General features: G+C 53.1%; 1 protein-coding gene across 3 annotated transcripts in view; it reads right to left on the bottom strand.

Annotated features, from left to right (window-relative positions):
* Positions 1–943: 943 nt before the first annotated feature.
* Positions 944–26,649, bottom strand: part of CSTPP1 (centriolar satellite-associated tubulin polyglutamylase complex regulator 1) — a 184,670-nt gene continuing 158,964 nt past the window's right edge. For all 3 annotated transcript variants that reach the window (XM_021009716.1, XM_021009717.2, XM_078148676.1), the window contains 6 exons: positions 18,266–18,350; positions 6,497–6,582; positions 5,851–6,046; positions 4,830–4,939; positions 1,954–2,017; positions 944–1,700 (listed from right to left, as the gene is read on the bottom strand). In XM_021009716.1, coding sequence (XP_020865375.1) covers positions 1,532–1,700; positions 1,954–2,017; positions 4,830–4,939; positions 5,851–6,046; positions 6,497–6,582; positions 18,266–18,350 — 710 coding nt within the window. In that variant the 3' untranslated portion in view covers positions 944–1,531. The remainder of the gene's footprint in view (positions 1,701–1,953; positions 2,018–4,829; positions 4,940–5,850; positions 6,047–6,496; positions 6,583–18,265; positions 18,351–26,649) is intronic.

Below are 26,649 nucleotides of genomic sequence, written 5' to 3'. Positions count from 1 at the left end.
TGTAGAGGAAAGAGCTGGCATTAGTCGACTTCTCAGCGTACCGGCAGAGTTACGGTGAGCGGGGCTGGTGTTCCATAGCTAGGGATGGGTGAGGGAGGTGGACGCTATAGCAGATGGCCCAGGAGGCCCAGAACCACACCGGAGTGCCTGAGGTTTCCAGGAGATGGTCTGGCAGAGGAAAGGGGGCGATACGGAGCTGTCTGATGAGACATGTGGATGGTCTCAACTGTGTTCCCGTGCAGAAATTTTGGAGGAAATGAATGGTGCTGGGGTGGAGAGTGTGCTTAGCCAAGTGTTTCTTAATCTACAGACCTATGAGGTGTGTGCAGACAGCCAGGGAGATAGCTAGAAGGAGTTGGGGCAAAGGTAGGCAGCCTGGGCAGTGAGAGTGGCCCCGTTCTCTGCATCCAGGCACTCAGGGGGACAGGGCCTGCCTCAGCTTCCAGGAGGCAAGCTGGGAACAGCTGCCATCGCTCAGCTTGGTGGGCTGAGGCCATGTGGGTTGCTGGCGCTGGCCCTCGGTTCAGCTTCCTTCTCTTCCACTCTCCAGGCCCCCCATTCCACTCTAAGGAAAGCGGTGGCCGCCTGCTCATTGCACATCTTTTTTATGGCTGGCTGGGATTGCTTCACTAGACTGTTCCCTGAGGTGGAGGGGAAATTTTCTGAGGTCTCCCGCCTCTTGTGGGAGTGGCTCCAAGGGTGCAGACAGGGCGTGTTGACCGCTGTAACCAGCTGTGCGACACGAGACAAGCCACAGGGTCTCTGGGTCTCAGTTTCCAGGAGGGCCCCCTCCCCTCCAAGCCCCACGGAGAAAATTGGACTGAAAGCCCCTGATGGCCTTCCAACGTCTGGTCTGGGCTCTGCAGGCCTCGTCTGCCACCTCCTGGCAGCCCGAGCCTTCTCCCGGCCCGCCCTCCATCCCAATGGCCTCAGACTCATCATCTACTGGACACAAGGGACTTTTATTATTTCACGTATTTCACTACACAGATTAAGACAACAAGAGTAGAGACAGTTTTTTAGAGAATGAAATTGCCATCCTTCCCGCCCCTTCTCATCCCACCACTTGTGGTATTTACTGTGGAATGGAGCGTGGCACCTCAGGATGTTCATGCCCTACTCTGGCCTCTAGGGCCCATCAAGGCCTGGGTCAGCCCCTCATGCAATCGGGATGACAGCACTATCTTCCCCAAGAAGTCGGGTGTGAGCTCGGTGAGGGTGTGGGGCCCAGGGTACTGCTCCCCATCAGCAGATGGTTTCGGGCCCATCTGCTGCCAAGCCAGGGCCTCGAAGGTTGTCAGCACCAGGCTGAGGGTGGCTCGGTTGTGGGCGCTGCCATCCTACACCGTGCATACCAGCAGAGGGCAGTATATGACAGGTGTTGAGAGGAGGGAGAGCTGGGGAGGGCTTGTCCTAAGTGCCCAGCTGCTGAGTCTGAAGAGCAAGGGAAGCTGGGAGGGACCTGGAGCCTCTAGCAGTGCAAGGATCGGGGGAATGTTTGTGCAGGGGGTGCCGGGTCCTCCAGGGCCTCTCAGGTCTCGGACTCCTCCGTCTCTTCGGTGGAGCCATCACTCTCTGCATCCACTTTTCGGGAATGGTGGAGGGGTCTCCAGGGGGACCCCAAACGGGGAGAGGTCCGTGGACAGCCACTCTCTGTGCCAGAGGTGGTAGTGGTGAGGAGCCCTGGTACCTGGGCCATCCTGGAGGAAGGAAGAAGGCCTAAGGGGGGCAAGGTGCCTTCTGGCCCTGGGAAAGGGTCTGGATCCCCTCCCCAGGAGGACCCGAAGGGATGGTCCCTGGACCCCAGGCCCCCAGTCGACCTCGGACTCCTCAAAGCCTTGATGGCCGCCTGTTGCCAGCGAGGCGAAGGAGAGGCGGATAGGTTGCTACAATAAGGAGAAGGACTGAGCCTCTACCCCCAGAAACCCCCTCCCCCCAGGCACTGACACTTACAATCTCTCCAACTCCTCATCCATGGCTGGGTCATGCATCAGGTCCCCCTTGTCGGGCAGAGCCCCTAGAAGACAGCAATGAGGAGGGCCGCTAAGATTGGGAAGCTCACAGAGCTTTAAAGAAGGGCCCAGAGGGCTCGGCCTGGGAGCTGCTCAGGATTAGCTGTTACTCCTGGAGGTCAGACTACAGGGGTCAGGGTAGGTTGCTGTACCTTGCCCAGGTACAAGCAATCACATCCTGATCCTGGGGCACTGGCTGGGCTCCAGAGGGTCATGATGATGCCTTAGCTTTGTCTCCCAGACCTGGGAGGAAGGGGTTCTCCAGTTATCTCCTGGAATTATCTCCAGGTGGTCCTTGGGAGCTGGGGAAGGAAGCAGGACTCTTACTCAGGGCCTCTGGAACACAGGGAAGCTCTGAAGCATGAGTGGATCTGTGGGTGCCACAGTGGGGGCTTTCTCATAATGGCTCCATCTAAACTTCGAAGGCCCATGGGGCCTTAGACCATGGAAAGGACATTTGGGCAGCTGTGGCCTGGGTCTGCCCTCTATGACATCCTGAATTGGGAGCAGATCAGAGGAAGGCTGTGGGAGTCCCAGGGCCAGAGGGACCACCCAGAGGGATGAGAAGGGCCAGGAGGCTCTGCTTCAAGTGTGGCCATTAGCTAGCTCCGGGATCTCGGGCGCACTGACTACTACTCCTCAGCCCTCAGTGCCTCCTGGTCAATGTCAGAAGAGAAGGGCGGCCCTGGGGCGTCTCCTTGGCCTGGAGCTGAGCTGAAGAGGGAGGGGAGCCACAGGATGTGGTTTGGGTCCACACCAGAGGTCAGTAATTATCCAGCTCTGTTCCAGGAAACCAGGGTGGCCAAACCTTGGCTTAGCAGGAGTGGTCAGCTCCTGGGCTGGGAGGGCAGGCTGGGCCAGGCAGAGCTAGTGCTCACCCACCTTGGATGCAGAGGGCATGTGGGCAGAGGAGGGGCACGCGGGGGCTCTGGAGACACCAGTGGTGGAAGGGAAGGGTTAGCTGGGGCTTCCAGGCACTGGAGGAATTCTTAGTGACCCTGAGAGAAAAGGAAATAGTCCTAGAGAGTGTTTAGGAGCCACAGTTGGGAATCTGCACCTAGCACTGGTAACTCAGAAGAAAAGCTCTCCTACTTCGAAGGCTGGTGAGCATCTCTGGACAGACGAGGCCCCAGAGCTTCTCGAAGGGTTCCTGATCCACCCTGCTGGTGTGCTGGTGCATCACACTGAAGCAAAGCGGGGTGAGGCCCACACTTGCCGCACCTGTCTTGCTTGGATGCCCCTCTCGAGGCCAGCTAGCTGGGCTCCCGGACCTACTTGGCCTGCACTTTGGAAGCAGCGGGGATCAGTTTCCGGCTCATACAGGCATACCTTAGCTTGCAGCACTTGCTGCATTGTGCCTCGTAGAGAGAGAGAGTGCATTTTTCACAGAGTGAAGGTTGTGGCGACCCTGCATCGAGCAATTCTATTGGCGCCATTTTTCCAACAGCACATGCTCACATTGTGTCTCTGGGTCACGCTTTGGTAATTCTCCCAGTATCTCAAACTTTTTCATCATTATTGTATCTCTTACGTGGCCTGTGATTGCAGCTCTTTGACGTTACTACTGTAATTGTCTCGGGGTGTCACAGACAGGGCTCATGTAAGACAATGAACTTAACCAACGAATGTGTGTGCTCGGACTAGCCATCCCCCATCTGTCCCTCTCCTTGGGCCTCCCTACTTCCTGGGACACCACAGTCCTGGAGAACATGACCTAAACTTAGTTGACATGGCAGCGGCAGGGTTCCACTGTGGGTGAAATGCCATCAGACAGCAGCGCATGCTGCCGAGAAATCTTCCATGAAAGGAGGAGTCAGCGGATGGGGCAGACTTCACGGGGGTCCTATTTTAAGAAACTGCCGCAGCCACCCCAGCCTTCAGCAGCCATCAGCATCGAGGCAAGATCCTCTACCAGCAAGAAGATCGTGACTCGCTCAAGGCTCAGATGATGGTTAGCACTTTTTAGAAATAAAGTATTTAAATTATGTACATTGTCTCTTCAGACATAATGCAACTGCACACTTAATAGATTTCAGTACAGTCTAAATATAACTTCTGTGTGCACTGGGAAACAAAAAAGTCTGTGTGACTTGCTTTATCGCCATATTTGCTTGACTGTGGTGGTCTGCAGCAGAACCTGCAGTTATCTCCGAGGTATGCCTGTATTCGGGGGCTGGGAGGCTCAGTCTAAAGTCATGATGCCACCTTGGGGGAAGAGCAGCCCCCCTCTCCAGGCCAGCATGAAGAACTAGGTTTGGGCTTAGCATATGAGAAGGTAGAGGGGATCAAGAGAAAGGCTCCAAGAGTGAAGGCAGAGAGCTCCTGAGTCCTAAATGCCCTAAGCTGGACTGAGGGCCCCCGGGGGGCCCAAATTGGGACAGCTGGCAGTGGGTGTGGGGGCGGGGTCGGCAGAGGGCCAGGCCCAGGAAACCCACCCACTGACTAGAGAACTGGACCCGTCCCCCCACCCCACTTTCTTTGCTCCCCTAGAACATGTGGATTTTTTTCTTACTGAGAAGAAAGGCCTCCCTCCCTTGTGAGACCTTAGCACTGTTTACAGATGGGATTCTTGTCTTTGATATAGATTCTGAAGAGCTGCTGTACAAACAGCTCAGTTCTGCCCAGTGGTGGGCCCCTCCCTCCGCTCTGAGGGGCTGGGCACCAGGCTGTCATCAGGAGAGGCAGCTTCATGTTAGGGCAGGACGGGGGAGGTGGCACTGAATGCCCAGAGCCTGGTCATGGCTCTGCTGAAGGGCCACGCCCCTGCCTCTCACTCTAGTACAGGTCGAGAACCAGACCTCGAGGGGTCTGCCTTACCCAGGGCTTGGTTGATCCCATGGTGCTTGGAGAGCGCCACAAGGAAGCCATAGAAGGTCAGTCTCTGGACGTTGCTCAGGACTTCTTTAACAAGAGCTGGAGGGGGGCAGCTGAAAGGGAAACAGCTGGGCTAAACCTTGACCTGAGGAGCGGGGCAGGGAGCGTGTGGCAGACACCCAAATCTCCGCATCCTAGCAGGTGCCACAAGACAAGGCCCACAGTCCACAGACCGGGCTTTTGTGCTCACGAGATGCTGACCATGGAGGCTGTGGCTGGAGCACTGGATGTGGTGGAAGGGAGCCCCAGGCCCTGTCCCTTCTCAAACACTTCCTAGCTGTGTGACTGAGCAATTCCCCAAACCACACTATGCCTCAGTTTCCTCATCTATACAGTGAGGATATTGGACGCAATGACCCCCAAGGTTTTACGGGCTCTAAATCAGTGATCCTGTAAGCTAGAATAGGAGTGAGGTGATGGCAAGGACTCGGAGGGAAAGCAGCTGCTAGCCCCACTGGTTAGGGCAGAGCGAGCAGCTCTGTGAGCTGGCCATGGCTCTGCTGGAATGGTCTCCAGGCCTGGAGCCAGCTGAGCATGCCACCTTGTACACACACACACACACGTGTGCACACAACACACACATACATGTGTACACATATCACAGACACATGTGTAACTTTAGCTTGGCCATTCTCATAAGGGGACCAACCTTCTGGGCAGGATGGGGGTTGCCTAAAGGGACGTGAATCTTTGCAGACAAGTCAGCTGAAATGGTCTTGTACCAGTGTTCTAGTTTAAATCTGAGCCCCTGGAGGGCTCAGAGGTTGAAGCCAGGACAGAGGGCGAGTCCCAGCAGAAGCGGGGACATCCTTCTCCCACCTTCCCAGGGGCTGGCCGTTCATCCTGAGACGTGTCTGTTCCAAGCCCTTGCTTCTCCTCATCTAGGGAAGAGCTGGTGTCTCTTCGGGAGGGTAAATGTGCATCGCCCTGTTCTCGGGGGACCAGCAGGGCTGCCTCTACTCACCTGTACTTGTGACGGTCACACAGGTTCTCCAGATACTGATAGAACAGTGATGCTTCCACTCCCTCCAGGGCACTGGTCTCACTCGAGGCAGGCCGCTGACGATGCTGCCCGCTGGATGATGTTGGCACTATGACAGTGTTGGGGTTTTTGCCTGTCAGCAGGTCCTGATAAATGGCGGCCACACTCTCCAAGAATTCTGGGGAACCAAGGAGAAACTTGGCTCAGGCTCTCTTGTCATGGCTCTTTGACCACTGCTCTCCTCCTGGGTTCTTTGGCCCCATCTAATGTCAGCCTCAGTGCCCGATACTGCCCTCTATTCTGCCGAGGTTAAGGGTAGGATTTGATATAAAAGAGCCTTCAGACAACTTGGGAAGTGAGGTGGAGTGATGGGGGTCAGTGAAGGTGCAGATGCTGGTGCTGCTAAGTGGCCTGGAGGCCTGGGGGTTTCTGCTCAGCCCGCCTTGGGAGAGGGGGCTCCTGGGAGCGGACCCCCCCAGCAGAGATCTTTTAATTACTGAAAGGGCTGGCAAGTCTTCTAGACCTGTGTTGGGGCAGAAAACAAGGACAGGCAAGGGAGAGGGGAGTGGAGGCTAGGTCTCCCCATGCCTGGCGAGGAGGAAGGGAAGCAGAAACGACCTCTACTTACCAGAGTAGTAGAACTGGATCTGGAAGGCAAAGAGGAAATCCGAAAAAGACATGAGGCAGTCCATGGCGTCATCCATGAGCACAATCCTGGGGGACAGGGAGACCCTGCTCAGGCTCTTGGCTCGGCCCTCAGGCCCCACCACTCCTTGGGCAACCAGATGGCGGGAGGCTTGGCCAGCGTGGCCTCCGGCATCTCTGCCAATGCCATGCAGCCCAACTAACCGCCCCTGAACAGGAATCCATAATCGTGACAACAGATAACTTTATGGGCGCTTCATACAGGTCATCTCATTTGATCCTGAAAACAGCCCTGGATTTAACTGTTACTATCCCCGCTTTGCCTATGAAGACACTGAAGCAGACACAAGTTAAATGACTTCCCCAAGGTCACACAGCTGAGGCACAATTCAGACTCGGTGCTTTCAGACTCGAGTCTCATACCCTATCCATTGCAACATCTCGAATCCAGGATCCTATAAATTGGAATAGTCGAGATATCTGCCTCTCCACAACCTATCTTACAAGTGGAGACCCCTAGTGAGAGTGAGGGGGAGCTCACTACCTGCCTGTCAGGGCGTCCCATTGGCAGGAAGATTCTCCCTATGTGTATTAAGACCAAATCTGGCTCTCTGCAGCTTTTTGCCCGGTGTTCTTGGTTTCCGCCTCTGGCTTAAGCATCCTAAGTCTAGCCTTCCACAGGACAGCTTTTAAAATACTTGGAGACAGCTCCCATGTTCCCCTGAGGCGTCCCCAGTTCCCTCAGCCAACCCTCCTATGGCATGGATTCCAGGCTGTTCACCGCCCTCGTCCCCCTCCAGTTTATCAACGTTCTTCTTCAGACACAGCATCCACCACCAATGAACTAACCCTCCAGTATGGTCTGACCAGGGCACAGGGCAGGGGGACCTACCGTCTACCTCAGTCTTCCTGCAGGTAGTGGCTTTTCTCTTAACGCGGCATAAGAATGAGTTTTTCTGGCTGCCGTATCATACCGTCACTATATCCTCCTATCTCCACATCCCCAGATCTTTAGATGAACAGCTGCCTAGCCATGGTGCCCTCACCTTGGACTTCTACAGCCGGTTTTCTGAATCCACATGAAAGAGTCTCCATTTGTCCCTATTAAGTTTCTTCTTCTTTGACTTGACTCAACCTTGTAGTCTGTCAAGGTCTTGAACTGGATCATGACTTGGTCCTGTTAGCCATCACTCCCAGCTTTATCTGATAAGCCTTTGTCCAAGTCAGGGCCCTGGGCACAGGTCTCTGGGGCTTCCGCTGGAGATCCCCTTCCAAGCGGACACTGAACCATTAATGACTCCTCTGTGGCCATTCTGCCAGTTCCAAATCCAGCTAGCTGCATCATCATCCTGCCCACATCCTTCCATCTTTCCCACAAAAATACCCACCCGGCTGGTAGTGTATTGGGTGAGGGGAAATATAGGGGGATAAAGGGAGAGAGTTGGTCTCTAGCTCAGACAAGAATTCCTTTCAGATCCTTTCGCCACAAATCCCATCATTCTGAAGAGAGGACCACTGAGTTCAGAGCAAACACAGTTCATCAGGATGGACAAAGGAAACAGCCCGCAGGCTTCAAGGCAAGTGGCTTTAGGATGGAACGTGCGAACAGGGCCAATGAGTCAACATTACACTCCCAGCCTGGACTTGGTGAAGTATGGAAGGGTATTGCCAGGCCTGGCGTAGTTTAGAACCACTTACTCTCTGTTAAATGCTGTCTATTTAAGACATAAATACTAGCCGCTTAGAATTCACTTGCTATCTGTGGCGACTTAACCTTAGAGGCCTCAATTTCTTTATCTATAAAAGGAAGCAACTGGACTGGTAGAGGATGACTACCAAGTCATGGCAGGGTCACAGTATTGAGCCTCTGAAGGAGCTGAGATTATGGAGAAAAGTCAGGAGTAACAGAAGGAAGGGGCTAGGCATTTTAGGCTTTGCTGGAGAAGAGGGAAGGGTCAGAGGAGGGTCAGAAGCCTGAAGTTCAGGGTGAATGGGATGAGAACAGATCACGGTGCACACACATTCCCCATGGGAAATGACCTTTGGATTAGAAAGCACAGAACAAAAATGGCTACTAGGGAGAGGACAGCCAAGATCTGTGGGGCGATAATGAGAGCAGCTCGATGCCTTGGAGAGTTCAAGTCCCCCAGCCCAAGTGAACTCCTGCCCGGGCTACTGGAAGAATGGATGGCTGTGGTGGCCAGAGCCCTGTCTGGGACGTCTGAAAGGCAACAGGGTCAAATAAGAGGTGGCACAGACTGGGGAAGAGAAAACATCCCCAATTTTTAAAAAAGGAAGACAACAGCGTCTGTAGCCTGTAGGCCGCCACACGTGCCTTAGGTTTTGACTTCAGGCGTATGTTTAAAGGGACAGTTAGAAAACACCTGGAAAAGAAAGCACCTTTGGGCCAGACCAACACGATTCCTTTTTGGACAAATTCCTTAAACTGGTCAGTCAGGGGAACACTACAAGATACAGTTAGATGTTAGCAAAGCGTCTGATAATAACGTGTCTCATGCTATTTTCACAGAAAAGGCAGAAGGATGGGGGCAGGATGATGATGCAGAATGGCCCCAGAGGAGTCATCAGTGGTTCAATATCAGCTTGGAAGGGGGTCTCCACTGGAGGCCCCGGAGACCTACGTCCAGGGCCCTGACTTGGACAAAGGCATTGCTGGCCTGCCCATCAGATTTACAGATGACACAAAACTGGAAGTGATGGCTAACAGGACCAAGTCACGATCCATTTCATGATGCTGACAGCCTCTAATAATACTAACTGACATTTATACAGCACTTACTACATGCCAGGTACTGTGCTAAGCAAGTTATACTTATCTCATTTGGTCCTCACAACAATACTGGAAGGCAGGAGCTATTATTATCCCATTTACAGAAGGGAAAACTGAGGCAGACAGTGGTTAAGAGACTTGCCCAGGGTCACACAGCTAGTACGCATCTGAGGCCAGATGTGAACTTAGGCCTTCTTGACTCTAGGTCAGTACTCTACCTACTGAGTCACCTAGCTGTCCCAAGGCTGGGCTAAGTCAATAAGTCTGATAAACTGGAGGGTGGCCAGAGGAGGGGACCAGTGAAGTGAAGAGCCTTGAGTCAATACTATGTGAAGATTGGCTGAAGGAACTGGGAATGTTTAGCCTGGAGAGGGAGAGATGATTTAGGGCACGTGGAGGCTGCTCCCAAGTGATTTCAGAGCTGTCACGGGGAAGGCCGGACTCATGGTGCTTAAGGCCAGAGGTCAGAACAAGAACAATGGGCAGAAGTGGCAGAAAGGCAAACTGAGACTTGATGCACCTAAGGAGACTCTGCCCAACCCTGTGAGCTGTCTGACAAGGCAGGGAGTGAGTTCCCCCTCACTGGGGGGTCTCCAAGCTGGAGCCCAGTGCCACTTGTTAAACGTGCCTCCTGAAGATTCCATTAGGGCAGAGACCTTGTCCCATATGCCCTTTCCTACTTCTGTCCCAGCTCGGCACCCATGCTTCAGGGATGACTTTTCATTCCTTCCTGACTGCCTCTTCTGGGTCTCTTCTAGCTCTGAGGCTCTATCAGTGACTGACCATGTGATTTTCCAGTTCTAGGCCAGCTCCCAAGCCTACAAAAACTCAAGCTTTACTGAAGCCTCTTCAGTCAAAGAAAGTCAAGCCATTCCTCTCTGCACCCCCATGGCTACCCCCAAAGTTTGCGTTAAGGGGCTCAGGCCAGAAGAACTTCAGGAGGAACCGAGTCTGTGCTAGAACCCCATGCCCTATCCCCTCCCGCCTCTTCCCCATGCCACTGCACACCTCATCAAGCCTGTTCTCACGGCCGTTGCTCCCCACACTTCCCTCGCTCCCTTGGGCTGAGCCCCTCGCTGCTAGGAAGGGTTTCCTCTGGTCTAACACTGGGTTCCCATTTTTTACTCTCTTCTTTCTCTAGTCCTTTCTCTGTGTCTCACTTGGGGCATAAGCCTCGGGTAGAAAAACAAAAAAGCCATCCCCTGCGTGCCCACAAGACGGGATCCTGCAGAGACTCCCCCCAAGGCCCAAAGAGTGCTAGTGAGCGGCCCGCGGGACTGGAGATGGAGCTCGGCTGCTCTTTCCAAATCTGGGATCTCTCCCCCACGCTGGGCTGTCGTCACTGTGAGGTCCCTGAACACTAGCATTGGGCTTCTCAGCGGCTGTCATTCATTTGAAACCCTATCCCTCTTAGCTGCTAGCCCCAATACCCAGAATTGTCATGATTCCTTATATGTTTCTCCAAAGGAAAAAGCTGACTTTATAATATAGAATCCACCAGATTCCAATCCTACCTCAGATCCTTCCTGCCTGTATTATCCTGGGCAAGTCACTGCCCCTCCTTGGGTCTCGGCTTCCTCATCTACAAAATGAAGGCTTTGGCCCTTCCAAGTTCTAGATCCTTGAATCTGAGGATATCACTGTAGTGGTGATCCAACGCAGGAAATCAGAAGGCGACACTGTCTACTAATGCCACAGGGGGAGCCATTGAGCCCGCTCCCCTCTGTTGGGTGCTATAGGGAGGATATCACTTTTCCATACTGGGACAGGAAGAGAACACTGGGGCTGATGGCAGGAAGGGGCTGTCGTTGCTGCTGTCGTCTGTTTTTGCCTGTCTTTGCAGCTGCAGCATTAAGCATAGTTCTTGGTGGTTTGCAAGCGCTTAATTAATGCTCGGTGACCCAGCCTGACGGATGGGCTAACCGTCACATGGCCAGGGAATAAGAGAAAGAACAGGGGAAACGGACCAGCTCTGGATCCGTGGGGAGGGGGGTTCGTCAAAGCCATCTCCCAAGTGCTGGCGCCGCTCACCAGCTGGCTCGGGGGAGGGCCCACCAAGTCTAGTCAGCCCACACCTCAGCCCTTTGACTGCCCAGGCTGGACGGGGGGGAGCCAGCTTCGGGGCTCCTGGTGCCCTCTCTGCCCTCCTGCTCAGGTCCGCTGATTGCACAGAGCACCAGCGCTGGCCGGCACTCATCGCGGTTGGGAAGAACGCTGGGCTGAGCGGATCTCTGGGCAAACAAATTGCTTCTTGGAGTAAAAAGCCCTTGAAGACACTGCACTGCTTCTGTCTTAGCCCGAGCAGGGACTTTCTCCTCCTCTTCCTATCTAGGGCAGTGGCCTCCACATTTAATTCTCTCCAAGAAGCAGGTTGTGTCATCACAAGAAGGCACCGGCAGTGACACCGACACAGGGGCCACGTTGCTCTCTCAGCCCACCAGCTCTCCTAGTCTGACTCCCTGTGTGACCTTGGGAACTTAACTGCCCTGGGCCCGGCCCTCCCCATGTGTAATGTGAAGGGGTTGGATGTCCTATGAGGCGCCTTCAAGCTCTAGAAGCACAAGGGAAGAAAGGGATGACCTGACAGGTGGCGTCACTGTCTAACCCCACCTGTATAATGGGGACAATTACATCAGGACACCTCTTCACAGTACTGTTGTACAGATCAAATGAAATAATTAATATACCTGAGGCCCTTTGCAAACCTCAAAGCGCGCACATCAATGATGATGTCATCGAGGCTGACTAGAGTGTTTCTGCACTTTAAGTCAGGGCGGTGCCGGGTTCCCTCCCCTCCTCAGGCAGCTCCCTGCAACTTGGGGTCGGTAGAGGGCCTTGTGCACGGGGAATCCCCTTCACTGATAGATGGCATCACAGCAAGGCTGTGCTTTTTTCATAGTGCAGGGTTGCATGTCACTCCTGGCCCTGGGTTTCTAACACAGGTCACTGGCAACCAAAGGCTATGCTAAGAACCATCAGACTGGTCTGAAATGGAGCAGAGAGGGACAGAGACTCCTTGAGGAGTCTCCCACAGACACACAAGCTTTTTCTACTTTGTTCCTGGCTCAAACAGACTTTCCCACTTGGGCATCTTACTGAAGCTCAGAGGAGCTTCAGGAAGCCGCGAGCCCGAGGGTGCTCGTTACTTCCTCGCACACTGTCTTCAGATCCTAGCCTAAACCTCTGCCCCCTGAAGCTTCACTTCCCAGGCACCCTGACTGTGCCCTAGGGCTTCATGCCGCTCAGCCCAGACAGGGCTCTGGGGGAACGTGAAGGGCTTTCAGCTCCACCTCACCGAGCCTTGTGAGCACGTTCATCCCTGTGGACAGCTCTTCCTTTGAGCTCTACTCAGATCTCTCGGAGAAGAGGCAAGGTACACGGGTTGTTTTTGAATACAAAGAGGTTGACTAAGCAGCCCTCCGACCAAGGGGCCCCTCTTAGACCTGCCAGCTGCTCCTGACGCCCGGATGAACACAGGCAGCTCCCCTCCTTCCCTCACCCCAGCTTTGATGTGGAGTCAATAGAGATGGTTCCTGCCAACAGGCATCCGTACAGATCTACTGGCTCGTGTCCTGTTCCTCCAGAGCCCTCCTCGTGTGACGGATCAGGGTTTTGGGGGAAAATGAACAAACCTGTACGGTCCCCAGAGAGCCGTGCACAGGGTGGGCTGCTGCTGCTAACCAGGCCAGGAGGCTGAAGAGCAAGGTGGCAGTCAGGAGCATCTGGGCCACTTGGAAGGGGCTGCCCTTGCAGTCTTCTCTCTTTGCCCTCTCTGACTCCCATTACTGAGCTGGCTGGTGCCAGGCCAAGCAGGTGCCAAGGAAGCCAATGCTCCCAGTCTGATGCTCTTTCCTGCCAAGTCTCTCACCACTCGGTGATCTGTGACGCGGATGAGTGTGACAGTGGCAGAGTTCACCTCCACTTGCTATGGCTCTGACTCTGAGAGATGAGGAGCCTTCTGAGGAGGCACCTTCTGTGAGCTCTTGGGGTGGCAGGAGGAAGTGTGAATAAACCCCGGGGGTCAGGGCAGAGAGGGCCTGGTGCTGGACCCCACCATCTCAAGAGTTAAAGTTAAAGGATCCCACACAGGGTCATCCATTTGGAGCTGGAAAGGGTCATCTTTTCATCGATGAGGGAACTAAGGTCTGGAGAAGATGATGACTCTCAGACTGCTAGTCTCTAGCGTGAATTCTAGTCTATTCTATTGCCTATTAGACATTTCAAACTGGGTGGCCCATAAGCTCTGCCCAGGGCCCCACTATCCTCCAGCCATGCAGGTTGGTGTCACTGATGTCTGCCAAACTCGAGGCCGTTCTTGATTCTACACCATCATTCTACCTCTCAAATCAGTGGCTAAATTCTGTTGCTTCTACTGAGCCAGCTTCTCTCAAACCCATCCCCTTCTCTTTCCTCACAGAGCTGCCATCTTGGTTTGGAGCTCCATCCTTTCTCACTTGGATCAAATACAAACCCTTCCGTTTGACCTTTCCAGTCCATCACGGCCTGCTTCCGGCCTTTCCGATATCATTATTATACCTCACTCTCCTTCACACCCTGAACTGCTCTTCTTATCGACCCTCACACGGCTCGCCAGCTCTCCTCACCAAGGCCTTCCCCAGGAGGGAATCCCCAGCTAGCAGTCTCACTTGAGTCTCATTCCAGTCTGAGCACCACTTTCTACAGGAAACCTTTCTGATTCGCCCAGTTCCAGATGTCTCCTCCTGCCCCTCCCTCCCTTCCATCCCTCTTTGTATATACCTATAGATGCCCACGATGTGTCCTGGGGCTAGACTGTAAGCTCTTTGTGGGCAGGGACTGTTTCTCTTTTGTCTTTGTTTGCTTGGCACATAAAAGGTGCTTAAGAAGTGCTTGTGGATTGATTTTACCCCAGTGCTCTCCCTTCTGTGATTACACACTCATGGGATATCACACAGCAGTGTCTCCAAAGAAGGGGACACAGACAAAAGTGAGGCAGTCGCTTACTGAGAAAGCCTCCTAGGCCCAGTACTGCTGAGCTACTTCTCCCAACCTATTTCAGGGGATCCACTGACATGGCCAGAACCCTGGGCAAGAGACGGCCTTGCACTCGGGCCCTGTCCCGCTCCTCAGGGAGGGAAGAGAAGGGGCCAGTGTGCTGGCTTCGTGGCTTCCCAGGAAAACCGCCCACTTTCAGTGGGCTCGGCCTGCCCCAGGCTCCTCTGGGAGCTCCAAGGCATCAAAAAGGCCCTAGTGCCAGGCTGCTGCTTCTCCTCACTTGTCTTGAAGATTCCCTGTGGGGAGAAGCTCCAGGTCCCATCTGCTAGGGAAGAAGTGCCTAGCCAGCAGTTTGGTCCCTAGCCCACCTAAGCGGACCCTCCCTCCAGCTGCACCTGGAGCTGCTCATGCTTGGATATTAATAAAACCATGCCGCTGCTTGCCTCAGTCATTCTCCCTGACATTTTCTGACCTCCTCTGCCTTCCTAGTATTTGTTATTACTGCATAGCAACAGTCCCCGCAAAGTCTGAGAGCTCGGGTCTGGAGGTCTGCCTCTTTCTCCTCTGGCCTGTGAAGTCTTCAGCTCTGCCACCGAAGGGAAACTTTCTTTGTCGCCCAAGAGCTTTGGGCAAGGCCAGGAGGTCGATTTTGGGCTGAGCCCTTGCACAGGGGCTAGGAGGATGAGGAGCTCTCTTGGCTTGGAACCTGTGACACTTATGAGTGCAGAGGGCTGGATGCTACCTAACACCCCTCGCCATTTCCAAGTGTCACTGCAGCCGTCACACTTCTGAATGATGCAGCTCAGGTCTTTAGGCTCCCGTGAAGCAGACCCTGGCCATTATGAGCTTGTTAAGTCCCAGGCGCGAAGGGTGTAACAGTGATTTTCCTGTTAACATTTATGACTCAGGAGGTGAGCTAACACTCTGATAGGTTCAGAGGGGAGCCCAAAAAATCTCGGGCAGATGGGTGTGGTTCATGCCACTGCACTGGGAAGACAGACCTTTGGAGGAGTCAGGGGCTTTGTAAAGGCCAAGGGGTCAGCCTGGAAGCAAGAGGAAGACACGACCATAGGTCATGGATCAGGAGCTGGAAGAGACCTGTGAGGCCCTTTCGTCCAAAACCTTCCCTTCACAAGCCCACAGGTTAGGCATCTCTCTTGCTGAGGTTCCCAGCGGTTGCCTCTAGGCTAGCACTTGAGCCCAGATCCCAGCCCTCTTTCCCCTCTACTAAGTACTGTGAAAATAAGGCCGAGCAGGGGATGAAGTTCTCTGAAGCCAGGCTGCATAAACGTGGCCCAGTGGAGCTGGGTCAGCCATTCTAAACAAGTCCCTTCTAGAGCTCAGGGACCTCTCACTGCACCCCGGGAGGGAGGTGGCTGGGGGAAGCACAAGGCTGGTGAGCCCTGAAGGAGGGGGCAGGAGATGCTCCAGTAACTCCAGTCATCTGAGTCTAGATCACTTAACCAGCAAACGTGTTCACTGAATGGATGGAGGGAAGGGGTGACCACCCCACCTAAGGCGAGGTCCTTGACATGCCCAAAGGTCCCTCTCCCACCTGCTGTTCTTGGGCCCGGCCTATGCTGCTCACAGTACACACAGCCTGCAGATGTGCAAAGACTGTCCCCTGAATGGGGCCTCTGGTTTACAGCAGCCTTGCGGATTAAATTCCTTGACACAAACATCATCTCAGACCGAAGCCTCCTTCTGGGGTGTGTCCCCCGGCCGCCAGGGCCCTCTGGACAGAAGCCCGCCAGGGCAATGGAGTCCTCAGTTCTTCTTCCAGTGGCAGCAAAAGCAGCCTTACAGGCCACCCCCTCCTGGGTTAACACCCTGCGTCCATCCTAGCCCCAGGGTAGGTGCAGAATAAGGTAGCCAAGTAGCTCTTAGGTAAGATGTCTCCAATCTCCTCACACTAACACCAATTGGAAATGGAATGGGGAGAGGCACAGGAAGGTCACGGACGTGCAGTTCTAGGGACCACCGACGCCCGTCCAAGGAGAACGGGGATCATGAACCTCTGCCTAAGCGTGATGGTCTCCCAGGAGGATCACGGCCTGCCTGACTCACCCCCGCCACTCCCCTGACGTTGGCGCTGGCACTGCCACAAGGTGCCCACCGACAGCTCCCTGAGCAGATCGTTGCGGCCATGAAATCACAAATCCTTGGATCCAGGCTGGGCAATCTTACATCCCAACAGCAGACTTCTGGGTGTGGCCGACAGGAGCTCCAGAGACCATTAGCAATGATGCTGAGGGACAGTGTGGTCTGTAACACATGCTATGACTAGTCTAGTACATCCACTGACAACTAATCCAAAGTCCCTGGGTTCAAGGTCAGGCCCTGGGGCTGGCAAGTCACTCTCCCTCTCTGGGCTTCCATCTCCACATGTGTGAGAGGGGCTTGCATGAAATGAGCTTGTCCTATGTCCTGCGAAGGGCCAGGATGCAGGGACACAGGGAGAGGGGAAGAATGCAAACTGGTAGTAGCTGGTGCCCAGAGAGGTTGCTGGTGCCTCAGGCTTGACCAGCAAGGGCAACAGTGAGGCTGCGAGTGAGAGCAGCCAATCAGAGTCCTGCCCTCACACTAACAGGGTGTATGTCAGAGGTCAGGGTGAGAAGCTGGGCCCATTTCTCCACACCAGCTCTCAGGCTGAACTTTTCCAGAGAATTCTTCTTCAGGGATGGGTCTTCCTCAGCCTGGTCGAAGCCCAAGGGAAAACTGTAATGGTAAGCTGGGGGCAAATCCATTCTGTTGGCCCGTGAGGGGGCACACATCTCTTTTTTCAGTTCAGAACCATCCTGGCTAGCGCATAACTCAGAAACGGCAGGGCCTGAGACTTTGGCTTTGACCTGTGGGCTGCTCTTGGAGAAGACATTTCCTTAGAAGTGTCCTGGGTGTGTGCGGAGAGAGATGAAAAAAACCAAGGTGTCTAGAAATGATTCCAAAACAAGTCTTATGCATGGCCAGCAAAATTAGCTGCAGTCATGAGATGCCAAATGGCCTGCAGCAATGGGAATTCCACTGGTTATCTGTCTCTGGAAGCGTGAGACCTCCTGATTTCTTGAGTAGGAGTAAGTCTTTTGGGTTTGTCTGTTCATGTTTCAGGAGGGCAGAACCCTGGGAACCTGAGCCATGCAAAGCAGCTCCCGACAGAAGAAAGGCAGTCAGTTGAGGTGGGGGTCAAACCGTGGCCTTGTGCTGATCCCGTGACACCGGAGAGCTGCAGATGCACAGAGTGCCAGGAACAGACACAAGGCCACGGAAAGCTGGATGGAGATGGCGGGGGTGGATCCTTGTGTGTGGGTGCGTGTATGTGGCACACACAAACACACCTTCACCGAGGTGAGGTCCTCTTCTGGATTACTAGGTAGGCTTCTGAGAGCCACAGACTCAAAAAGTCTGTCACAATGGCAAGGAAGGGGGAACAGGGAGACGCTTTCAGGATAAGTCTTTATTACGGCATTCCCCAGTTCTGCTGTCTTTCTCTTTGCTAACCTAAATCAAGTTTTATACTGAGAAAATAAAAACTCCCTGAGGTAGACCTCAACTACCTTGTTTGGCCAGAAGTGTTCGAGACAGTACAACCAACTACAGAGAGCTGGAGCTCCCAGACTAAGAGAGCTAAGTCTCTTTTTGGTTTAGCAGCAAACTAGTAAATGTTCCTCTCCCCTCAAACCTCAGCCGATGTTTCACCACCTCCAGAGCTTCAGTCCTCTTCTAAATCACGGACAGCTCCTGTGTCTTCCTTCTCAGAGGCTCTGCTGCTCCTCCTCATCTGCTCCTTTTTGGGCCCGCTTCCAGACTCATCCAAACCCTGCACTTGACCACAGTAATGCCAGGAGAGCCTTAGGCCCACTGAGGAGAGAATGGCTACACAGTAGTCCCTGGGGGCTCTCCTTCCACTGACCACTTCCTCTAGAGGGACTCTGCTCCGAGCCTAGCCTCCACTCAGTTTTTACCACTTGAGCTCCAGCTAAAGAGCCTTACCTGGCCGCCTTCTGAGTGAGCTCCAGCGGAAAGTCTGGGCAGAGCAACTGCAGCAAACAGTGGTACTCCTTCGCGGCCAGCAAATCTGCCAGGCAAACAGAAGGGAAAGTGTTAGCTCGCTGCCCCCTCCCCACTCCACGGGCCCCAGTCCGATCAGAAACGAAGGGCTGGGGTTGGAAGCTAGAGGTTCCTGCCGGAGGGACCTGGCCAGCAAAGGAGGCGGATCAGGATTAGCCCAGTGTATTGGGCTGGGAAGCAGAAGAGCGGACAGAGGTAACCAGAGGGGCGCCTTGATGTCAGCCTTCGGTTTCACTTGTATATAAATATCTGGAAGAAGGAGTCATTTCAGAGCTGGATAAATGTGCTGAAATCCCCTGGCACAGTAACAGTCGCCACAACATGCCTGAGGACCAGGCACACAACATCTGGAAGGAGGCCTGAGGCCGACTGAGTCTTGCAGTGTAGGGGGCAGGGTGGGGGGCAGTGCAGAGCAGAATCCGCAGAGTTTATTACTTTGTCATCCAGCATGGCAGCGGGCTGGCCTCTTTGGGAAGCCTGCATAGAAATAGGGTCACCCTATTCTAGGAAGAGCAGAGCAGAGATCCAAAGTATACAGGAGAGGCAACCAAATGATTCACAACGGAAAAGGAACTGCCTTGTGAGAGAGCAGCCACGGCGAGGCAAAACCCAGGGAGGCTGATGGGATCCCAAGGGAAAGAAAAGAGACCGATGCTCAAAAGTTGCTTGGGATTGCCTGCTCTCCATCCGCAAGGCTGTAGATCAGCCCAGCAGCAGCAGTTTGCAAGATTTCTCTGCGCAAAAACATTTAAACTATGGAAGGAGGTGTCAGCGGTAAAGTGAGATGCAAGCGACCCCAAGCAGTCCCAGCAGGGAGCAGGGCAGGCGGAGGGGATCCAGGGGACATGGCCACACTCTGGAGAAGGTTGGCTTCTTTGGCCCGAGTTAGCCCAGGCCACAAAAATCCAGATTCCCTTCCCTGGCCAGTTGAGCTGATGCTTTTCCAAGAAACAGCCCGTGGGTCCCCGGGGATAGGTTTGGGTTCCTACCACTGTTTCATCCGAGCTGAGTCCAAGGCGGGGGCAGAGAATTAGACTAACCACATCAACAAGGCCAGTGATGCCAAAGGGACAGTCTCGGCGTCAATGTGGGTCAAAGGATCACGGCGGGTTTTGTGGCCTTGGCCATCTGAGTGTGCATTCTCTTCAACCGTCTGACCTCAGGCCTAGCCTAGGAGGATGTTCTGTGCTGCCCAAAGTCACCTGGCCCTTCTGTACCTCCCAGGGGGAAAACAGGAGAAACGGAGGACAGGAGAAACACAGGTGCTCTTCCTGGGGCCCGGCAGACCTTTACTCTGCTTCCCTTTCCGAGACACTGAGGAAGGCGGTGTCAACACTGAAGGTGAATTCAGGCATCTTCACGACACCCTCAGAAATATCAACAAAACGGGGGCACGCTTTGTATTGCAGAGTACTAAGAACAGCAGATATTCAGCCACAGTAATGGCGGCCTGTGCAGAGGCAGCCTGCTCCAGTTGGATGTTGGAGTTAAAAACACCCGGGTTCAAATCCCACCTCCAACATTGCCTAGCTGTGTGTGCTGGGCATCACTCAGTCTCTGTGCCTCTGTCAGTTCTCTAGGACTTATCTACTAAGTCACCCATGGCGGTCTTATTGGGGTTCCGACACTAAAAAATCACAGAAGCTTTGAGTATTTGAGCAATAAATGGGGCAATATGTATACCTGAGGTAAATATATCATGGCTCTGTGACTTCACCGCCCCAGCTCCCAGCCCCCTTTACTGCCTTAGTGGATGAAAAGTTCATAACCTTGTGGGCAGCCCGGGCTGAGATGCTAAGTCTTTTTGGCCAGAGTGCTCGGACAAGAGGCCTTCCATCTGTGGTCAGGCCACACTCCATGCCTTTGTACCTCGGCATGACCTGCCAAAACCCATACTCCCGTGGGGTATTCTGTGCCAGACCAGCATCCCCTCCCCTCCACGCCACAATTAAGCATGGGAGGAGGAATATGAAAATTCATCCCATTTAATGATTCCCTTTGGGTTCAACATGGAGATGAGCTCTCCCTGGTATGAAGGACCACAGAGGGTTAGTTCCTGCTCTGACAACACAGAACGGTGGAAAGAGGCCTGGACTTAAAGGCAATGACCTGGATTCAAATTCTGGGAGACTCTGGACAAATTATTTAACTTCTCTTGGCCTCCGACATTTCTCCAACACCAAAGATCTCAGATCTTTGTAACATCCTTGTGAGGCTAAAAAAGGCTGTTAGTCATCTGACATTGATGGAGAAACTGAGACCTAAGCTCCCTAGAGCTTAAATGTCATACACAGAGAGAGACAGATACAGAGATAGAGAGAGACAGACAGACAGAGAGACAGAAAGACACAGAGAGAAACAAGAATGGGGGAAGGGAGAGAGAGGGAGGAAGCAGTACAGGGAAGAGAGAGACACACTGGTGTGCTTTCACCTTCTCGCTGCTTCTCTCAAACAGGTACTTCAGGTCCCTGCTTCCCTGCTCACAAAAGGCAGAATCCCAGAAAGCTCTCTTGAGTTCCTCGGCCAAAAATTCTCACTTTGAAGTTGTGAGCCATGACCCACCACCCTACATTTGGCCCCACATCTCCCACATTCAGTCTGGGACCTCTCCCCCAGATCAATTATTCTTGGGCTCCTGTTCTCATCCAGGGTTTTAACTGGCGACCCCAGAATTTGGCTCATTTCACCCCCACCCAGATCTTCCTCAGGCATATCAGAATACAGCTCTTCTCTTGGGGGTAAAAAGAACCCTCAAGTCTTCAGCAAGCATTTAAGCTAAGAACACATACTGTATACAGGATAACCTTTCTATCACCTCACTGAAAGTATGGAAAACCACAAAAGACTGACTCACAGGAGTGCATAAACAATGAAGATCCTGCTCCTTCCCTCCCATGAGCCCCAGGGCTTCTTCCAGGGCCTTAGCACTACCCTCCAGTGAGACTTCCCTTGAAGACAGGCCCACGGTGAGTTCCCATTCCCCACCAGGGACTTATATAATCCCACAGTCACACGGAAGGCCCCACCACATCACCAAGTTTACGCTGTGGGAGGGCTACGGGGTAGAACATACACACAGAAAACTACCTACAAAATACATACAAAAAGAAATTCCCAGAGGAAGGCACAGGTCTAAGATGAAAGGCAATGTAACGTGTTAGTAATAAAAGGGTTTCAGAGGGCATGAGGGTTAGGAACAAATCCATCGGCAGCCAGAGACACCCGAGCCATTCGAAGCTGAGGTGCGGTCAACGTCCCAAACAAAGGCCTCATCCTTTAGTCACATTAAGGGCTCACAACTCCTAGATGTACCCATGTGTGGGTCACTGCAGAGACAAGCAAGAGAGCGGAATAACAACTTCCTGCCCATCTTCTCTTGAAGGAGGTGCCAGGGGTAGGCAAAAAAAACAGGGCCCAGTAGGTTGCCCAATCAAGTTAACCATTTTTATTTAATGTGATCACTATAGAAGGAAACAAGCATTTGTTCGGCCAGCAGCCCTGAGGGTCTTCCCTCCCAGTTTGATTTTTTTTTTTTTAATTAAAGGGCCCTTTCACTGGTTGCCTCACTCAAAGTGAGAACCTGGAATGACCTTAGCTTACAAGGGCCAAGGTCCCCCACTGCATCCTGGGCCATCTCCAGTCGCCCTGATCCATATCTGGCCACTGGACCCAGATGGCTCTGGAGGAGAAAGTGAGGCTGGTGACCTTGCACGGCCCTCCCTCACTCAAATCAAGGTTAATTAAGGGGCAGCTAGGTGGCGCAGTGGATAGAGCACTGGCCCTGGATTCAGGAGGACCTGAGTTCAAATCCAGCCTCAGACACATAACACTTACTAGCTGTGTGACCCTGGGCAAGTCACTTAACCCCATTGCCTAGCCAAAAAAAAAAAAACCAACCCAAAAACAAATCAAGGTTAATTACAAGTGAGGTCATCATCTCCCTGATGTCATGGTCATCTTCAAGAACAAGGACAAAACACACAACTATGTGCCAGGAGCTGTGCTAAAGTACTTTACAAATACCTCACTTGATCCTCATAACAATCCTGGGAGGGAGATGCTGTTATGATCCCCATTTTACAGATAAGGAAACAAAGCGAAAGGTGAAGTGACTTGCCCAGAGTCACACAGCTACTAAGTGCCTGAGGCTGGATTTTAACTCAGGTTGTCCTGATTCCAGGCCCAGTTTCCAGATTCCACCTCACCACCCAGATGCTTCCAACAGGGCAGTTCTATTTCTTCTAAATGGTGGTTTTAACTAGGGGGGAGCCGAAAGGCAGAGGCATTCACCGCTCAGCTGGAGTTGGAGGCTGACATTATAAAAGTGTATATCCAGGAGCCCGGCGAGTGATAACATTTGCATGTAAGCTCAGCACTTTCCCCAACAGGTGACAGTTCTCAGACCTTCAAAGGGCAAAAAAGAGCGAGGGAGCAGCAGCACACTCTGAAGCTTGGCTGATACCTCCCTTGATCGATCAACAAGCATTTATTAAGTGCCTCCTGCATGCCGGGCCTTGTGCTGGTGCTGGTGGCACAAGGACCAAGAACGAACAGCTCTCACTCACGGCGACAAGCGCAGGGACCCAGCCGAAGAACCAAGTGCCGGGGCAGATGGGGGGTCAGGGCGGCTTCGTGCAGAAGGCGTGGGCGCACGAGCCGTCTCAAGGAGGCCGAGGTAGCCGAGCCCTGGCCCAGAGATGCTCCAGAGGCTATGGCCACGGGGGCAGTCCGAGCGTCCCTGCGCAGCGGCATTTGGTGGTTTGAGGCCTTCCAGACACAGCTGCTCAGGCATTCTGAGAGGCTCTGTAGCTCTCCATGGAGATGGGGGTGTCTGCCAGGTGACGCTTCAGTACATACTTCAGGGAACCTGTGCTTTTCCAGGTGTGGGCACTTTCTTCACCAATGCAGATCACACCTCATCGCCTGCTGGCCATGGGGTTCAGTGAGGCTCACCCTGGCACACCAGACCTACGGTCCAACGGCTTCTCTCAGCCAGCCTGGAGGAGCTTGTGTCCCCTGGGGACCCAGGGTCACCTCCTGGGGCACTGAGGGAGGCACGGGGCTTCAATTTTAGGAAAAGCCATCCTTCATGTTCCTGGATCTCATCCTACTCTATGTGGGGGGCATAAAGGCTTGTTCCACCCCTACTGCAAACGGCAGGATCTAAATAGCTCCAGGTGAACTGGATCAAGGAGACAATTCATGTGAATTGGACCTTTTTATGGAAGAAGTTTAGTGTGAAAGGTTCTAATTACAGTCAACAGGAAAGCCCTGCAAACAGATGCAGCTCAGGCAACCCAGTGCGTGGGCCCCAAGAAGCTGCGGGGGAAGGAAGAGAACCCCTGTGCCTGAGGGACCCACCAACAGAGCTCCTCCAAGCCTGGAAGGAACGGAGGTTTGAGCAGGTGCAGGGGAGGTAAGCCCTGCTCACAAAGAGATGCCTTCACTTCTCCCAAGGAATCCCCCGCAATTAGGAAAGATTCAACCAACAGGTCCTGAAAGTTCAAAGACAGAACAAAAGTGGAATTTGGGACAAGATCAAGGTCAGAACATTCTCTACCTGATCACACTTCTCTCCTAGTACTGTGGGTGGCCGGAGTTGTTGACTTGTCTTCTGGGCATTCTCACGCCCATTCCCAAAGCAACATGGCGGGTAGAATGGAGCATTTTTTCTTTTCATCATTTTATGAACACTGAGAGAAGAATGAAAACGAGACTCTTCCACTCCAGCTCTCATCAGGTGCTTCATTGTGGCACGGAGGAGAGCTGGATTCTTGAGTCTCAAGTGGAGGGCCACGGGCTTGGTAGTGGACTCCAGATCTTGTTGGAGGAACAGCCCAGTGAGCTAAGGGTAGACGACCTCATTAGCAGGGTGGCTACTGGGCATGTGTTCTTGGCTCTCAAGGGATTCCAATCTGCACTGGTGGAGGGAGTAGAGTTAACCATACTAAGGGAGTCACAGGTCCTTAAGAAGTGAAATGAATAAAATACTACGTAATTCTTCTGAGTTGACATATGACTTTCCACACAACAACCCTGGGGAATAGAAAAGACATGATCAAGTTCATACAAATGTTGTTATCCCCGTCTTACAGATGAAGGAACTGGGGCACAAGGAGGATGAGGGACTTGACTAGGGTGACCACCCTCCTTGTAAGGGTCAGAAGTCAGGTCCCCTAACATCAAAGCCACTGACCTTTCCACTACCTCATGCTCACTCTTCCCCACCCCACCCCCAATCCCTGGACCTGTGATTTTATCAGTGGATAATGCATCTCATCTCCAAACAACTCAGGCATTATTGTCACAGAGAGGAGCAGACCGAGCCACACAACATTGAGTGACTGGCCTCCGGTCCCTTGGCTGCCGAGTGGGATCCCTATGACTGCAGCTTCTGGGGGCTGAGCCCAAGGCCCTGTCGCCCTCTCCAGCCTGCCTCTTTTGACACTAGATAATCAGTGTGGCTGCACCAGAAACCTCAACTTTTACCTGTGGATCATTTGTGGAAAAGAAAAGTCTCCCCAGAAGCAGGAAGGAAAAAAAAGTCCAAATGTGAGTTGGTTCCAAGCGCTTCCAAGACGGGGTTTGCACATGGCCAACAAAATCAGTTCACCAGTGATCAGTGGCCAGCTGGCCCGCGGCTTGGTGTCCGTCTGTCTCTGACAGTGTAGCGTGAGGCTCTCCCATCTCCTTAGTGAGAGGCGGGGCTTTTTGTGTTTTGCTTCAGGGGAACAGCAACCAAAACTCTCTTGTATGTGCGCCCGCTCAGGTGACTCCATACACCCATGCGCATAAACATAATCCATGTGCCTGTGTTTTGCTCACGTCTTTTTCCTTTTACATCCCAGTTCTTTCCCCATGCCCTCCCCCCACATCAGCCCCTGCCCTGGGACAAAGACATGGGGTCAAGCAAACCAAGAAAACTTCCCTTGGTTTAAGGCCTGGTGTCTTCCCTGTGGTCTTAGGAAGGGCTGCTATCCACCTTCTTCACTCACTCCGTTTATTAGATTTTCCACCCACGGGAGCCCAGCTCCAATTTTCTAAAATATCAGTGAGAAAACAGGGTTTGCTTTGTAGAAACTCCATTTACAGCTAATGGGGTGTCCACAACCAGTCCACTGACTCCAAAGATTTTCTTCTGCTATCCACGCTCCCCCACCCCCATGCTTAGGAAGAGATGGAAGATGCTTCTGAGTTAAGTCAATTAAGCCAGCCACTCGGAAGGGATGCCTCAATGCTCTCCCATGCCAGCCTGCAGGAGAAGGGGGAAAGGAAGAGAAGCATCTTCCTCTGCCTTTTCCTACATCTGGTCTTCTCACTGTGGCAAATGCTTGCCTCTGAAGCTGTGGGGGGCAGCTTAGTCACTGTCTCCTCATCACAGAGTCCTAGGGGCTCCAAATGTCTGCTCCCCTCAGAAGGGCAGCAGGGATGCCTGGCTGTTGGCCTCCATCTCTCTTCTCTACTCTGGAAATGGGAAGACCCCCCAGGGTGAGGGTGGTTTTTAATCAAAGAAAAAAGTAGAAGAGGGCCAGCCTCCGGACTTGGGGAAGCTTTTCACTGTCTTCAGGAGAGGTCTGAAGACCTCTGGATCAACGTTCAGCCTTAGATATTTGGAGGGCTTCACAGCGGGTATTATGGGGGAAAATAATACAATGCAATTTTGTCTTGGGGAGCCCCGGCTAGAGGGGCTGCCCAACCTTGATAAGCACCTACTGCCCAGGAAAAAGAACAAACGTCACAGCTGACAGAGTCTGCACGGTTTTCAGTGGGGACAGTTTCCCTATTTCTCCTCTGGGGGTTTTCAAGAGCTCATCTCAAACAATGGCACTTGCCACTGCCCAGGATGGTCTGCCAAGAGCTGCTCGGAAGGACACGGGCAGTCCAGGGCATGACCACACTGCTCCTTCCTGTCTCCAGGGCACTAAGGCTTTGCGCACAGGCCACAGCTGAGTAAATACTTCTCAGTTCTCTTCTTCGAGGAGAGCAAGTGGGAGGAAGACAGAACTTCTCATATCTTGATGCACTTGGTACCTACCCCAAGGCCTGAAGAGGTCTGGAAACATCTTTGGGCTAAGTTCCCATACCCTGGGCCCAAAGAATTCAAATTCAAATTTGACAAGCATTTATTAAGCATCTACAGTATGCAAGGCCCTGCAGTAAGTGCAGGAGTAGATGCCACAAATCCTGCATTTGAGTGGCCTCTCCTAGATATGATCTAGACCAATGACAACATAGGGAAAAGACGCCAGATGAAAAGGAAAATTGCCCAGTAAGCTTCTCTAGGAGACTACAAGGAGGGAGAGGCC

The sequence above is a fragment of the Phascolarctos cinereus genome, unplaced genomic scaffold, assembly GCF_003287225.1.
Source record: "Phascolarctos cinereus isolate Bilbo 61053 unplaced genomic scaffold, phaCin_HiC Scaffold_9;HRSCAF=440, whole genome shotgun sequence".
In the NCBI taxonomy this organism is placed as follows: Eukaryota; Metazoa; Chordata; class Mammalia; order Diprotodontia; family Phascolarctidae; genus Phascolarctos; species Phascolarctos cinereus.
The sequence above is the reverse complement of the archived record's forward strand: the minus strand, read 5'-3'. Positions and strand labels throughout refer to the sequence as shown.